The sequence below is a fragment of the Pan troglodytes genome, chromosome 19 (genome assembly GCF_028858775.2).
Source record: "Pan troglodytes isolate AG18354 chromosome 19, NHGRI_mPanTro3-v2.0_pri, whole genome shotgun sequence".
In the NCBI taxonomy this organism is placed as follows: domain Eukaryota; kingdom Metazoa; phylum Chordata; class Mammalia; order Primates; family Hominidae; genus Pan; species Pan troglodytes.
Window position 1 is genome coordinate 78,699,996 of NC_072417.2, and position 16,485 is coordinate 78,716,480.

Below are 16,485 nucleotides of genomic sequence, written 5' to 3' on the forward strand. Positions count from 1 at the left end.
TGACCAAGCTGGGACTCTCCAGCTTTTTAGAAATTCATCAAGATTTTATCAAATGCCTGAGTCAAAGCATTTGTGAAGTCAAAACATTTTTAACATAAATTTCCATTCCCTCTATCTCCCCCTGCTATAGTCACAAAAATGAACAAATGGCAATAAAGTACAAGAAGTGCAAGAGGGTTGGGAGCTCATTCATGATCTTCTGGTAGAGCAGACAGATTCCACTTTCTGTTTCAGGTACCACGTCCGTTACCAAACAACCACACGACTGAACACATAACTCCCCCGACACTTTGCCCATTACCAAAGTAGCATGTACTCACTGCATGCATTCTGGCAAAGTACAAGGGTAGAAACAAAGCAAAAATAAAACACCACTACCACTTTCCCCATAGCCAGAGGCACCTACTGCTCAGGTTAATTTGCATCACAGAGTCCATCGACTGCTGCGAGTGCTGCATGCCCAGCAGCCCTTCCCTGCTTGGTCAGAGGGCACTGCCACCCTCACACCAACATCTGAGAGTCAGCATGTTGAAAGGGAGACTTACCACCACCCTCTGTTCATTTAATGGATAGGTACTTGAATGCCCACTGTGCTCAACAAAATAATTTTTGAAATGCCATAAGTAAGGAAAATCAGGGTATGAAATTAATGGTCTGGCCCCCATGGGGCAATTATGATCATTTCTTCTGTAATTCATGGCTATGATATACAGAAGATGAATAGCGGAACAAAAAATAAACACCTCCTTATCCACTTCTTTTAGATCTCTAAGGAGACTGAAATATTCTGTATTTATATGTCAAGTGGAACGCTGCCTGGAGAAATGACGGCTAACATTGCTTATATCTCAGGCAGAAATAGTTTCAAGTACTTTTGATTTATGGCATATTAAAAATGCTTGCAGAAATAACATAAAACAGGACAGGGCTATTCGCGTCACTATCCTCATCATGTAGTTACCGCCCTCTTCTATCTGACTGGCAAAGCCCAGACAAACATATAATTTCTGCTGTGCTGTGGGGCTTCAAAAGGGCTTTGAGCAACAACAAAAAAAACCCTCTGCTTTTTTCACCAGCAAATGTAAATAGTGACCAAAATAGTACTAGAAAGTAAGTTGGGTTAGAACTGTCTGGGTCCTGCTCTAATTTTCACTTTTGATGAGAAGATGTGAACAAAGACTTTGCCCTCTGTGTAGGTGGGTGCTGTGGGCGATACTCAAAAGCAAGAACCAAGGAAGGCAGAGAGCTGTGCTTATCGGCAGTGCAGAACTATAATGAAGCTTGCATTCATGCCAAAAATCACCTTCGCCAAGCGAAATTGGCTAATGTCGGGTCAGGAAAGAGAAAGCTGGACATAAAAAGTAAGAATGGCAGACATAAGGCACAAAATAATTGGAAAACACATTCAAAGTATAGCACACTGACAACTGAAACCACAGTATAATCACCATACATTGGTCGTTCTCACTTTCCCTGCATACTGTTTCCATTGCTGTGCTTTACAGAAAGGTAGGTAGACAGTACATGGCAACTCAGGATTCTGGCAGCTTTATGGAAATGCATAATATGTGAGTAGGGTATGTCTTTCAACCAGCTAGTGGTGGTCCGGGGGGTTACCAGGTAGGCAGACAATTAGAACCTGTGGAAATCATTAAAATTATTATGTAGCCTTCTGAAATTGCTGTTTTTATTCTGGGGAACAGCAAATCCAAATCTGCACAGGATACAAATTATATTAACTTTGGAAACAAAAACATAAGAAAATCTAAATATAGCTAATGAAAACCTATACTGTCTAAAGAACAATTTAGAATTTATTTTAAGAGCTGTACCAAAGTGTTGTGCTACACATTGGTTCCTAGAAAACATACTCTTGTGAAGGCAAAATTCAAATATTTCACAAATAATAGTTCGTTTCAATCCCTCCATTTCTTTAACAGCTATTATTCCCTCTCATGTCAAGTCAATTGACTTTCTTTTTTTTTTTTTGAGATGGAGTCTCGCTCTGTCGCCCAGGATGGAGTGCAGTGGCACGATCTCGGCTCACTGCAAGCTCTGCCTGCTGGGTTCACGCCATTCTCCTGCCTCAGCCTCCCAAGTAGCTGGGAATACAGGCACCAGCCACCACGCCTGGCTAATTTTTTTTGTATTTTTAGTAGAGACGGGGTTTCACCATGTTAGCCAGGATGGTCTCGATCTCCTGACCTCATGATCCGCCCGCCTCGGCCTCCCAAAGTGCTGGGATTACAGGAGTGAGTCACCACGCTCAGCCGTCGATTGACTTTCCTTCTTCCATAAATTCATCTCCAAGGAGCTGAAGAACACCAAAGCCACCTCTTCTCTCTCGGTCTGGCCAGTCTTCATCTGTCAATTGGATTTTGTTTTCTTTTTTAGGCCACACTTCGAAAGGAGCCTTTGAATGTCAGTTCTCTAAGCCTTGAATATGCCCCTTGCCTAAATTATGCAAGTATCCTCTACCTTCCCCTCTTCAAAAAGGTTTGATGATTCCCAAGAGAATGTATCCCTTTGAGCTCCAAGCATCATCTCTCTCCTGTCACTCTCTTCCATACACAGGTAAACACACACACATATACATATATACGTGTGTGTATATGTATATGTGCATATCTCTCTCTTCATGTACATATGTACATAAATCTTGCCCACAACGTAAAGATGTAACATATTTAATTAATTCTGCTTGTTACATCTAATTTATTCTGGGCTGTGATAACCCAACTGATCAAAATGTGAAAAAGTCAACACTATATATTTTATGGATCTTATTAGTTTTGGATCCATATGAATATCAAAGTTTTTAAAAAATAATTATTAGCCATTTAAATGAAGGTGAACATCTTTAATAGTATATATATATCTGTTGGTTTACTCTTGTCCCCTTACTGTCAGTTCAGAATGTGAGCCCAGACCTAGCATCGCTTTCCCCAGCTCCTAACAATTACATGACTTTGACGTCTTCATTCATTAGCCACCTGCGTACCTAGCCATACTATCAGTTCTTTCATTTTCTCTCCTAGCTTCACCTCCATTTTGGGAACCCATTCAACTACTCACAACAGTATTGTATTATTATTTGGAATTGATGCAAGTCTGAAAAATTAAGCAATCCCATATTCTGGTAAAAATAGCATTACCAAATATTTATATACAAGAAAATATTGGTATATTTAGGCAGAAAAAAATAGTCTGCCCTAGATGATGTTTAGGGCACATGTAGGTACAATGGAGGATGAGGGGTAGGCAGGCTAGTGGAGCTGTTAGGCAGTGGGGAGCAGTTGAAAGCTTTTGAGTAGGGGAGCTGTATGAATAGACCTGAATGATGATACAGGATTGACTTATTTGCAATGGTAATAATACAAGCAGCAGGTGGAGCAGAAGGAGCAAGGAGACCCAGGAAGAGCCCAGGGGAGAAGTAGTAAGTGTAAAGTGAATTAGGGTAATGGTAACAAAAAGGAAAAGAGTAATACAGAACCAGGAAACAACTGATGTGATGTAGTAAGCGAGAAGGGAAAAAGTCAGTTGACACTCTCAGTCGAATTTAAGTCAGGAGTAATAAGGATGGAGGGGAAATATGCTGAGTTCTAGAGGCCAAAAGATCATCCAAGCAGAGGTGTCTATTCAGTCTGGAACCTGAAGAGAAGCCAGGGTCAGGTGCTCAGTCGGGATTGTTCTGCAAGAGGAATTAGAGTTGAAATTGTAGGAGTGAGTGAGTTTGCTAACAGAGAAAGAATAGAGAGAAAAACAACATACAACTTTGGGGCAGAATTTATAGTTAGAGTCCCTGAAGAGAAAAGAAGAGGCAGCAAATGTATTAATAACCATAGAATAAAATTTTTTTTTTTTAGACGGAGTCTTGCTCCGTCGCTCAGGCTGGAGTGCAGTGGTGTGATCTCGGTTCACTGCAAGCTCCACCTCCCGGGTTCATGCCATTCTCCTGCCTCAGTCTCCTGAGTAGCTGGGACTACAGGCTCCCGCCACCACGCCCGGCTAATTTTTCATATTTTTTAGTAGAGACTGGGTTTCACCATGTTAGCCAGGATGGTCTTGATCTCCTGACCTTGTGATCTACCCGCCTCGGCCTCCCAAAGTACTGAGATTACAGGCGTAAGCCACCACGTCTGGCCAAGAAATTTTAAGTGTCGTGTAGAATCTGGGGAGTCAAGGGAGAAGAGGATTTCCAGGAGGTGGTTATCAGAGTTGAATGCCGATCAGGGGAGTTAGGGGGATTTGTGATTAACGTTATCCTTACAATCATCACCCACATAACAATGATCCCAAGAACAGCAACGACTACTACAGTACTACTGTTACTGTTGCTAATACTAAAAATATGTAGGAGGAAGTTGATTACTTCTAAGCATGTAGTTTTATTGGTTGATAGATGTAAATAAACAAATCAATTTCTTCATTCGACAAAAATTTACTGAGTACTTATACCAAACCGAGCACTGGATATAAAGCAAAGAATAAGAAACGAATGCATGGTAAAAGCAGAGAACATAGGCATAGCCCTACTCTTTTTCTTTCTTTGTTTTTTTTTTTTTTTTTTTTTTTGAGACAGAGTCTCGCTCTGTCGCCCAGGCTGGAGTACAGTGGCGCAATCTCGGCTCATTGCAACCTCCACCTCCCAGGTTCAAGCAATTCTTTTGCCTCAGCCTCTCGAGTAGCTGGGATTACAGGTGCCCGCCACCATGCCAGGCTAATTTTTTTTTGTATATTTAGTAGAGATGGGGGTTTTACCATGTTGGTCAGTCTGGTCTCGAACTGCTGACCTCAAGTGATCCGCCCACCTTGGCCTCCCAAAGTGCTGGGATTACAGGCGTCAGCCACTGTGCCCAGCCAGCCCTATGCTTTTAAGAGTTCGATGGTTGAAAGAGACTGAGCGGGGAAGGTAGAGCGGGGCAGGGGAGGGACTACTTGGAGTCAAGTCAAAGTTTTAGGGAAAGACCTGAATCTGAAAAAGATTATTTAACCTTTATGTGTCTGATACTAAATTGTGCGAACTGTACCGTGAGACTCATCCACCATTTATAATAATGTTTCTGTTGGAAAATGTGTTCAAAGTTTCCATCTGGGATACAAGGAACACATCCTTCCCTGCAATAGTCTTGGTAGCATAATCAATTCAAAATGTGGGGATAATGATGAAAATGAGAAAAGGAACCAGGAGACTATGAGGAAAAAAAACAACTGAAGTGCATGATGCTGTAGAGGGGCATTTCAGGGACAAAGGGGTTCCAAGGCCCTTGCTAGGAACAGGGCTGGGGCAAGAAAGTGACAGGAATGGAAGGCTGGGAGTCATGCTTTCCTGACTACAGGTCTGGATTCTAGAAATCATTTATTATTGCCATCCCCTTTAAATATGAAATTGCATTTAGAACCTTCAGAAGCCAGGAGTCTGTAAACAATGGTGCAAACAATTCAAACCCGAAGACATTCTCAGCTGCAATAAAATTTCTATTTACATGTTCCATTTTTTAAAATTCCTAGAAAAATGCTACTTTTATGACTGGGCTCTCATTGGGAAATATAATTTGCTCAGCTAAATAAATCGGTATATTTCAGGACATGTAACCACATCACACTTACAAGTCTTTGCTATGAATTTAAAAAGGTTCCTTGCCCCTGGAAACAGCCTTTTAAAGGCTGTTGTGGGCCTCACGCAAGTGGCTAGATGGGCGGTATTCAGCACACATGTCCTGTCTTTAATCTAGAATGATCTCACAAACACAAAAACAAGTCAGTCCCAGAAGAGAGAAGATTCCGCCCCTCACCCACAAAAAATACTAGAAATAGGACAAAAATAAGGTTTTGAAACTTATTTGCTGGTTTTCAGAACTGTCATATTATGACCACTATCCTTAATACTTATCTTTTCTTTTGGTTGGTTTTTCCTCCCTAGCTTTTGAATCCTAGCTCTTCCTTCTGGTTCCAGGGCTTAACCAAAAGGCAGATATTTGACACTTGAACACGAAGTTCAGTGTCCAGCACAGTGGGCCTACTTTATGGATGCTATACAGTAAATACAAAGCACTGCTTTGCAAAATGTTTGTTTGTTTTTCTTCTCAAACCCTGTATCCCAAACTCTCACAGCTTTTGAGTTTTAATTTTCCCACTCATGATTTCTTGGAAAGCTAGCAGCTAGAGAATGTGTGCTCAAGTGAAGGCATGGGTGGCTGAAGGTGAAAATGTTTAAAAGGGTCCCTGACTTCTTGGCCAGGAAGAAATAAGCAACACAAAAGCAGGGAAGCCAACTGAACTGAACCATCCACTGACAGTCATTTAAGGTGGTGGGCTCACTCATTAAAAACCAAATGGAACAACAAAAAAAATCCTGTACATTTTTTTCTGATAACTTTTCTCTATTAATATAAAATTTGACTTGTCTCTTCAACTATCTATATATAACTAAACAAAAGCACGGGGGCATAAATGTGAAATTTTGCTATATTTTAACTAGAAGTTGCATTTACTATTTAAATTTCAATCAAATATTTACTATTTTTGGCTGGGCGCGGTGGCTCACGCCTGTAATCCCAGCTCTTTGCGAGGCTGAGGCAGATGGATCACCTGAGGTCAGGAGTTTGAGACCAGGCTGGCCAACATGGTGAAACCCCGTCTCTACTAAAAATACAAAAAATCTAGCTGGGTGTGGTGGTGGGTGCCTGTAATCCCAACTACTCAGGAGGCTGAGGCAGGAGAATTGCTTGAACCTGGGAGGTGGAGGTTGCAGTGAGCCGAGGTTGCACCATTGCACTCCAGCCTGGGCAACAAGAGTGAAACTCCATCTCAAAAAAAAAAAAAAATTTACTATTTTTTCTGTAAAATATAATCAATGATGGGGTTTTTGCAAAGTGCCTCCTTCAACTCATCCCATTACAATACTATGTTTTCATGAGCCCCTTAATTTTAATGTCTATTTCAGTAGAAGTTCAATGAGTATCTCCTAAATTCTATTGACTTTATTTTGGGAGGGTTTAGTTTAGCTTTCTTTCTTTTTGTGATCTATTTGTTTATGCTTATTGATAAAATCAAAGGGATTTTTATGTCATGAAATAATATGGCCTTAACATGGATGAAAGAAAAACTTGGATAAACATTACAAGAAGAAAGGAAAGGGAAATCCAACATTGCAGACCTTCTAGATAGTTTAGGGATTGACGATTGAGAAGGGACAGACCAGAAAGTGTTCTTATCTTGGGGTTAAGCCTGTAAGTGTGATTGTTCTCTTAGCCCTAAAAATTTTGTCAGATGTTTCCACGTGAAACCTTCAGAGAAACACTATAAATAATTTGCATCAGAGAGAGGTAGAGAGAAAGGGAAAGAAAAGGCAAGTGGGAAAACAGATCTGAGGACTCACCCCCAAGCATGGAAAATCGAGGATGTGGGGATACTTAAGAAGTAAAATTTCTTGTTTTCTCTGCATATGTGTTGCCACATCACTGAAGAAAGAAAGTGCTTTCTGAAAGGAACTCTTTTTTGTTGTATACCTTTCACACAACAGTGGGTTTATTTGACAGTGAACACTAGGCACGGGGCTCTGCTGTGAACAGCCCTGTTCTTGCCAGGATTAGGGGCCAGTGGGAGGTGCAACAGCACCCAGTCCATTGCATCTGGCTCTGCTACAGCAGGAGAACCAAAGGGCACAAGAGGTGAATAAAGAATGGAACATTAGTCCGGGCGCAGGGGCTCATGCCTGTAATCCCAGCACGTTGGGAGGACCAGGCAGGCAGATCACTTGAGGTCAGGAGTTCCAGACCTGCCTGGCCAACATGTTGAAACCCCATCTCTATTAAAAATTAAAAATACAAAAATTAGCCCAGCGTGGTGGTGGCCAGCTGTAATCCCAGCTGCTCGGGAGGCTGAGGCACGAGAATCACTTGAACCCTGGAGGCAGAGGTTGTAGTGAGCTGAGATCATGCCACTGCACTCCAGCCTGGGTGTTAGAGTGAGACTCAGTCTCAAAAATAAAATAAAGAACATAAACCAGTCCTAGAGGCTGGAATGGTCCAGGAAATCTGTCTAGAAACAGAGATATCCAAGATGGGACCTGTAGGAAGAGTAGGAGTTGGCCAGAAGAAGGGAGAAGAAACAGCATATGCCAAAGGCTGAAGATGAGAGAAAGCTCATCCTAACTGAAGATTTTTTAAAAGATCAGCACTGGTAGGGGGTGCGAGCAGCAGGAAAGGAAGAGGAGACAGAGAGGACTGGGGCAGGCAGGGCAGCCTTGCGAGCGCATCTGGGCTGCATCCTCAGGGCCGTGGGGACCCAGTGAAGAAAGATCACTCTGGATGTGGTGTGGAGGAGGGGTTGGAAGGGGACAAGCCTGGGGGCGGGAGCCTGTTCAGAAGCAGGGGAGGGCTAGTACTTTCCTGAACTAGGGGAAGGGCCTTGTGAATGCACAGAAGAGGATGAGCCAAGCTGAGGCTCAGAGGGCTGGGTGATGGACTGCTCATGGCAATGAAAGAGAGGAGGAAAGGAAGGGTTGGGTCAAATGGGTGGACACTGCCATGAACTGTGTTTGGGAACACAGGAACAGCAGCAGCAGGTTTAAGGGGGTTCAGATAATGATTTCCATTTTGGACATGGAGAGTTTCAGTTTTCAGTAGGACATGTCATCTGTTTTGATATCCAGGGAGGTTTTGGAAAGGGCTAGAACACACTATGATCTAAAAGATCTGGGCTAGAGATAGAAAGTTGCCAGTTGTCAGAACATAGGTGGTAGTGGCTGAGGTTGCCTCAGAGAGATTGCAGAGCCTAATAAGAAAAGGAAGCCAGGAACAGTTTCCCTGAGGAGCAACAGGGTTTCAAGGCAAGAGACAAAGAGGGGCCGTGAAGGTTTCTAGGAAAGAGCTGTCAGAGAGGCAGAGGGCATCCCATTGTGTCAGATACTTGAGGGGAGTCAAGCTGGTAAAGACAGAGGCAGCAAGGATGTCACTGGCAACCGGAAGAGCAGTTTCTGTGGATTGATGGCAACAGAAGCTGGACTATAAAGTAATAAGAAATGAGCAGGGATGGAGTACAGACAGAAGCTAGAAGGGAAACGGGATTAAGATAGATTTATTTAATATGGGTTACACTTGAACATACCTCAACACTTATTGAATAGGGCCTTTTTCAGTAATTTAATAGTTACATAAATATATGTAGGACCTATTAAGTAGCAGACACTATTCCAATGCTTTCAAACATTAGTTCACTCGATTCTTGCAATTCCTATGAGACAGGCTTTATTGTTTCTCTCATTTTGGAAATGAGGAAACTGCTGCACAGAGAGGTTAAATAACTTGTTTGAGATCACATAGTTTCTAAATGGTGGGTCTGGGATTTGAACCCAGGCAGCCTGGTTCCAGAATCCATGCTTTTAAGTTTTATCTCTCTCTCTTTTTTTTTTTTTTTTTTTTTTTTGAGACGGAGTCTCGCTCTGTTGTCCAGGATGGAGTGCAGTGGCATGATCTCGGCTCACTGCAAGCTTCGCCTCCCCGGTTCATGCCATTCTCCTGCCTCAGCCTCCAAGTAGCTAAGACTACAGGTGCTCGCTACCATGCCCGGCTAATTTTTTGTATTTTTAGTAGAGACGGGGTCTCACCGTGTTAACCAGGATGGTCTCGATCTCCTGACCTTGTGATCTGCCCGCCTTGGCCTCCCAAAGTGCTGGGATTACAGGCATGAGCCACCGTGCCCAGGCTTTAAGTTCTATATCTCTCTTTAACGCAACACATGGAAGATAATCTAAGAGGATACTTTAAGCCTTAAGAAAAATGCAACAGTGGTAGCATTTAAAAAGACTGGGCTCCAGGTAATACTTCATAGTTTGGCAAAGGTTGAAAAATTACTTAAAGTAGCACAGAGCCTGACATCTTCATACCACTGTGCTGGTATCCTTCCAAAAGTAAAGAATGCTGCTGTATTGATCTCTTTTATTTATATATTGATCATCTAGCATCATAGAAACAAATCATTTGAACTAAATGGATTCTCAAAACAACTGGCTTCCTCTTAGAAAACAAATTCCTCAGGCTTCTTGCAAATCAATCTTGGCATAAGTGTCTTTGCTGAGCCTCCACATCTATGAGGCTGCAAGAGATCGTTATTGATCAACAGTTCCTTCCTTTGGAACGCTCTTTAAATTAGTTAGTGTTTAAAAAGATGCCTTTTCAAATCATAACCTCTTTTCTAAATTGGCCTTGGACATTTTGTTTGCAAGGACCACTAGCATAATCTAAAAAAAAAAATCACAGCAAGCAACAAAGCCAACTATTGAAGGAAAGAAACATTTCTCAGACTGCCCACATGAGAAATGGCTTTGCTGAGCCCCACTCTAAAAGCCAAGGGAAATTTCTGCTTGAATTGCAAGGAATCACAGTAGAGGTGAGAAAGATGCTCCATCCATTTTAGCAGTTCACATATATTTTAAAGTAAAAGTAGTGTTTTCATTTTCTTGTGCATTTGACTATGTGGAGTAGGAGGGGAAGACCAGGCTTAGAAGTTCTGGATTTGAGACTTGGTGTTGCTAAGAGCTGCCTAAAAAGAACCAGGCACTTACCCTCAGGTGGGCTTAAGATTTTCATTTTTGAAGTGGGGGATGAGGGTAGAAAGACTGGGAGGTCAATAGAGCCAATTTTCTTTCTTTCTTTCTGTTTTTTGAGATGGAGTCTCCCTTTGTTGCCCAGGCTGGAGTGCAGTGGTGTGATCTTGGCTCACTGCAATCTCTGCCTCCTGGGTTCAAGGGATTCTCCTGCCTCAGCCTCCCAACTAGCTGGGATTACAGGCACACACCACCACACCCAGCTAATTTTTGTATTTTTAGCAGAGACGGGGTTTCACCATGTTGGCCAGGTTGGTCTCGAACTCCTGACCTCAGGTGATCTGCCTGCCTTGGCCTCCCAAAGTGCTGGGATGACAGGCGTGACCCACCATGCCTGGCCAGTAGAGCCAATTTTTTAAAGATTCTTTTCAGCTTCAAGATTCTGTTAATCAATGAAATAACATGGAATTATGATTTCAGCTGGTATAAAACAGATTCACATGAATCCAGTATAGTTAATACTCTGCTTATTAAGCTTTGTTAAGAACAGAAGAAGAACGGATGAGAGAGAACACGATGTTTGAGAACAGAGTGATGGTGAGCTTAAGTGGAAAACTGCCATTTAGAAGAAAAGAAGATCAGAATAAAAACCTAGCTAGAAAAAATGGGGCGTAGGATCTGAAAGACAAGTCTGATATTTGAAGTGATCGGAGCTCAGGATCAGTCTTCGTGAAAAAGCATTAGGTCAAGAAGTGAAATGGTAGATTTGTGAACAGCAAGGCTGAAACAGAGGCCACAACATGGAAGAATATCCATTGTCTAGCTGGGAGGGATTTGAGGTCAAGCACACATTCTGAGCTTCTCCAAATAAGCCTATCTACACAGTATCTAACCAAACACTATACAGTGTGTTCATGAAGAATACATGTGCTTCAGATGTAGAACACAATCCATCTTGTGATGTTAATGACACACTTGTTTTATATTCAAACAGGGAGCCCAAACTGCTTCTGTGTTCTGTTCCATGGTAGGTAGACATGAACTTACAATGAGATGCTATTTATTAACCATGCCAAAGAAAAAAAACTGGCCAAACTCGGAGACTTTGTAAACAAGAATTTGCTGACGCTATTTTAAAAACAAAATGAAATCAGATAAGCCAGCTTGGAAAATAGAGAGGAAAGTAAATATATCTCTCCAAAGAACATCAATATTTGCTAAAATATGGAATAATTAGTTTTTTAGGCAGCAATGAAATACTACCTACAAAAATGATTCACTGTATTAAAACTGGCAGTCCAGTTGAGGTCTTGTAAGCGTTGTACAGGAAGCCAAGTTTATTGGGAGGAACCTGAGAAGAGCTCAGTTCTCCAGATGAGAGAATACAGGCTAACATCACTTGCGAATTTGGAATGAATCTGCTACTAGAAATGGCAAGAATATAAAAGATGGGGAAAAAGTAATTGGGAAGAAAAGAAAAATAATGCTTGTCTCTAAGAATGCTGCTGCTTTGTTTTATGAACTAGTCTATTTGTTTTGGCTCCAACTAAACTCAAGAATGTTTCTGCATATTTTACAGTGTAGTTTATAGACATCAAAGGAACAATCTCCCCTTTCATCATTATTTACACATAAAAATAATGCAATTTGTGGTACATGTAAAATGTTACTTCTTAAAAAGCTCTTGAGTCTAATTTATTAATTGCTTGAGATTTAAAGTTAAACAAGGGTGAGATGCAAATCATCTGTTACTCTGAAATATTTTACCACCAAATCCTGTTTTATTAATGAGATGTTGAGCAGCCATATGAATATTTATTTAGGTGGTTAGAGGGCTTTATGAAGAATCCTACAGCAAGTGACAGAGACATAAAAGCTGAAGGGTTCTGCTTCTTTTGAAAAAATGGGGGTTGTTCTTTTTTTTAATTCCACTTTTTCCTCTGTGTTTCCAACATTAAAGCATTCCTGTAACCCACCAACCATCCCGGCCTTCTTGCTCCAAATCTTTTGCTTTTGCTGCTACTACTGCTGCTATTATAGCAATAGCCTCCCATTGACAACTCGGGAAATAACAGCCCGGTCTTTTTGGATGGCAGGACAGCATCACATTAATTTTTGCCAATTACATACACTTGAAAAACATGATATATGTGTACTACTAGGTTTATTTTGCTAAATTTATTGATTTTGGTTCAGTTCCTTAGAAACTGCATAATTTACCATGAGATATTATAGATTTCCTGATGCAGTAGCAACAAGTCCCTTAAAAATAACTATATAAATGTAAAATAGAATGCGCTAGAAATGTCTTTAAATTGTTCCATGATTTATAAGGCACAGTTATGCAGAATCAGTTATGATAATACAACTGTTTATTCATAACTTCACTTTTCTCTCAGTAGCATATAACTACTATTGGAAAATATACATATATATGCATATATTCATTCTTTTTCTAGAAATGTTTACATACATGTACAACATACGCATACATTCCACTTTCTTTTAAAAAAATTATACATATGTCTCAACCTATACATGTAAATATAGGATCAGGCACAATAGTGTTTGAAAGACTTCTGAAGTCAGGTGTTAAAGTTCTACAGCAACAAAGATGATCTGAAATGAAGTCCACCAACAGGCTGGCTCTCAGCCTAGTCCTGCCCTAGGGGTAATTCTTCCCATTTCAGTCTAGCCCCTTTACCCCTCTTCCACTGAACAGCCCCTCCTGCTGCCCCCAAGGCTGCCCGCTCCCCACTTGCAGACACCTTCAAGCTCTATTCCTCAGGTTCCTAAATGACTTCCTTGCCCTCTTCTTCTCCCTCCCTGCCCCAAATACCTCCTCCTACTCCTTCAAGTGAGATGATCTCATCTAATTGTTAGGAACAAAGTCTCTGATTAAACAGTTTCACATTAGAGTGTGAATTACTTCAAGTGGTTTAATATGTTAATACATCAAGGATGTCTGAATCTTAAAAGAGGAGCTTGTTAAACTGAAGGCTTAGATATTTAACTAATCCAAGAACTAACATTTTGTAGGGGTGGGGATATGGGGTCCCTACTTCTTTTAACACTAAGGTTGGTATTGATGTGTTTAAAGCTGCCTTGAAAACAAGCAATAATAGGTATAAAATAAATTAATATATTTAGTAACCAGGGATTATATGTGTATATATATTTTTTGAGACAGAGTCTCACTCTGTCACCCAGGCTGGAGTGCAGTGGCACAATCTCAACTCACTACAACCTCCACCTCCTGGGTTCAAGTGATTCTCCTGTCTCAGCCTCCTGAGTAGCTGAGATTACAGGTGCGCACCACCGCACCTGGCTAATCTTTTGTATCTCGTAGAAACGGGGTTTCACCATGTTGGCCAGGCTGGTCTGGAACTCCTGACCTCAAGTGATCCAGTCGCCTGGGCCTCCCAAAGTGCTGGGATTACAGGTGTGAGCCACTGTATTAGTCTGTTTTCATGCTGTTGGTAAAGATATACCCAAGACTGGGAAGAAAAAAAGGTTTAATTGGACTTACAGTTCCACATGGCTGGGGAGGCCTCAGAATCATGGTGGTGGCAAGAGAAAATCAGAAGGATGAAAAAGCGGAAACCCCTGATAAACCCATTAGATCTTGTGAGACTTATTCACTACCACTAGAACAGTATGGGGGAAACTGTCCCCATGATTCAAATTATCTCCCACTAGGTCCCTCCCACTGGGTCCCTCTCACAACATGTGGGGATTATGGGAGTACATGATGAGATTTGGGTGGAGACACAGAGCCAAGCCATATCAGCCACCATGTCAGGCCAGTATCCAGGGATTATATTCTTTAAATCAATGAAGTCTTTATGTTTGAGCACCCAGTACTGTGGGTGTTATGCAGAAACGGAAAGTGTGAGGCATGAAATAATCAAATAATTATTGGCTGGGCATGGTGGCTCACGCCTGTAATCCCAGCACTTTGGGAGGCTGAGGTGGGTGGATCACAAGTTCAGGAGTTTGAGACTAGCCTGGCCAACATGGTGAAACCCCGTCTCTACTAAAAATACAAAAAATAGCTGGGTGTGGTGGTGGGTGCCTGTAATCCAAGCTACTTGGGAGGCTGAGGCAGGAGAATCGTTTGAACCCGGGAGGCAGAGGTTGCAGTGAGCTGAGATTGCACCATTGCACCCTAGCGTGGGTGACAGGGTGAGACTCCATCTCAAAAAAAAAAATTATTATTAAGGATTAATAACAGGACCTCATGAAAGTGTAAGGTTCTTGAGGACTGGGGCAGTCAGCAGAGCTTCATGGAGGAGGGAGATAAGACCTCGAGATGATAAAACTTGACAAGTCTGAGGGTTAAAGATGCTGCTGAGGAGGAAGGTGAACAGCATGAGAGAAGGCAGGTTGCGTGGCTGGCGAGGTGCTTGTGGATAGTGAGAACCAGCTTGATTGGAAGAGAATGTGTGTGTCAAGGAATAGTGAGAAACCTGGATGGGCTCTGAAAGCTAAGCAGAAGAGTTTGATCATGATGTTATAAGCAACCCTCTAAATTCAATTTAGTCATAAGACGTTTTCAGAAATTAAGACATCATCAAAAGATATAAAATAAAAAATGGAAAGTCCTATTCCCCCCAAATAATCACTATTACCCATCTGGAGACCTACTCAGGACATCTTTTTATGTATATGACATGCTGCACTCTTTTCATTTATTATATATTAGCAATCTTGCCTCATTTTCAAAGAGATCTATTTCATTCTTTAAAAAAGCCTCATAATATTCCATTGTGTGGATGTGTCATAATTTGCTTTCCCCAGCTTTTTGCTCAAACAATCCTGCAAAGATATTGTATAGACTTGCAAGTATATCCAGAGATAGATTCCTGTCAGGGGGAACTGCTGGCCCAAAGGTTATGTGCATTTGAATGTTGGTAGATAAGACCATACTGCCCTCCACAGAGGCCACACTGGTTTATACTCCCAGAAATGGGGAACGAGCCTGCTGGTTTCCCTGTATCTTCATCATTGACCACGTTTTCAAAATGAAAACTTATACTGGTCGGGTGGCAGTCAGTCCCTTCAAAACTTTGGACTTCTGATTTACATTTATTTGATTATGAGTAAGAATGAGCATTTTTTTTTTTCATAAGTTTGCTGGACATTGATGTTCTATGAATTCTGCACTCATGTTCTTTGCTCTTTTTGTCCACTGGGTTGTTAGTTTTCCTATTGATTTCCAAACCCTCTTTGTAAGACAAGGACATCACAGTGATTTAAGATTTCTTTGGCAGAGTTCTTCACACTGGACTGAAGCTGAGAGCCTTTTGGCAGGGCTATCGGCTGAGAGGAGGCTGTTTTAAATCAATCGCAAGTTGAGAAGGGCTCCAAATAGGGTCATATCAGAGGAATAAGAAATACATTCAAGGACTCTGGTGAGAGACTCGAGATAAATTGGGATGAAGGAAAGAAAGGACAAAGATGAACTCAAAGTTTCTAACAGGAAACAGAAAGACTGGAGGTAACCCTGATAGACTGGAAAGAAGGGCCAATTTGGAAGGGAAGATCACAACTCAATGTTGTAGATGGTGACTCTGAAATAGTAGTGCATCTTCAAAAGAAGATGATTTACAGGCAGTGCAAGATATAGGACCCAGCTAGGAATCAGGCCAGGGCTTCTGGGAATCATCTCTATAGAAATGACAGCTGACATCACAGAGGAGATGATCTTAGTGTGGAAAAGAAAAGGAGAAGCAAAGCCCAGGACATAGACTCGAGGAACACCCACTGGGAGGAAGAGAGACCAGCAGAAGAAAGACAAGTAAAAGAAGTATCATATAAGCTAAGATAAGATAAGGGTTGGCAAACTACAGCCAGCTGGCCAAATCTAGCATTTACCTTGGTTTTGTCAATAAAGTTTTATTGGAACATAGCCATGCCCATCTGTTGACATACTG

The 16,485-nt window shown here is 41.5% G+C and overlaps 1 protein-coding gene across 30 annotated transcripts in view; it reads right to left on the minus strand.

Annotated features, from left to right (window-relative positions):
* The window catches only part of CEP112 (centrosomal protein 112), a 555,600-nt gene that overhangs the window by 75,748 nt on the left and 463,367 nt on the right, over positions 1–16,485 (minus strand). The window contains exon 24 of one of the 30 annotated variants that reach the window (XM_054670609.2): positions 3,139–3,691. The exons of the other annotated variants lie outside the window; for them this stretch is intronic. Coding sequence (XP_054526584.1) covers positions 3,677–3,691 — 15 coding nt within the window. The 3' untranslated portion in view covers positions 3,139–3,676. Of the gene's footprint in view, positions 1–3,138; positions 3,692–16,485 lie in introns of those variants that run through there. 30 annotated transcript variants of the gene reach the window in all.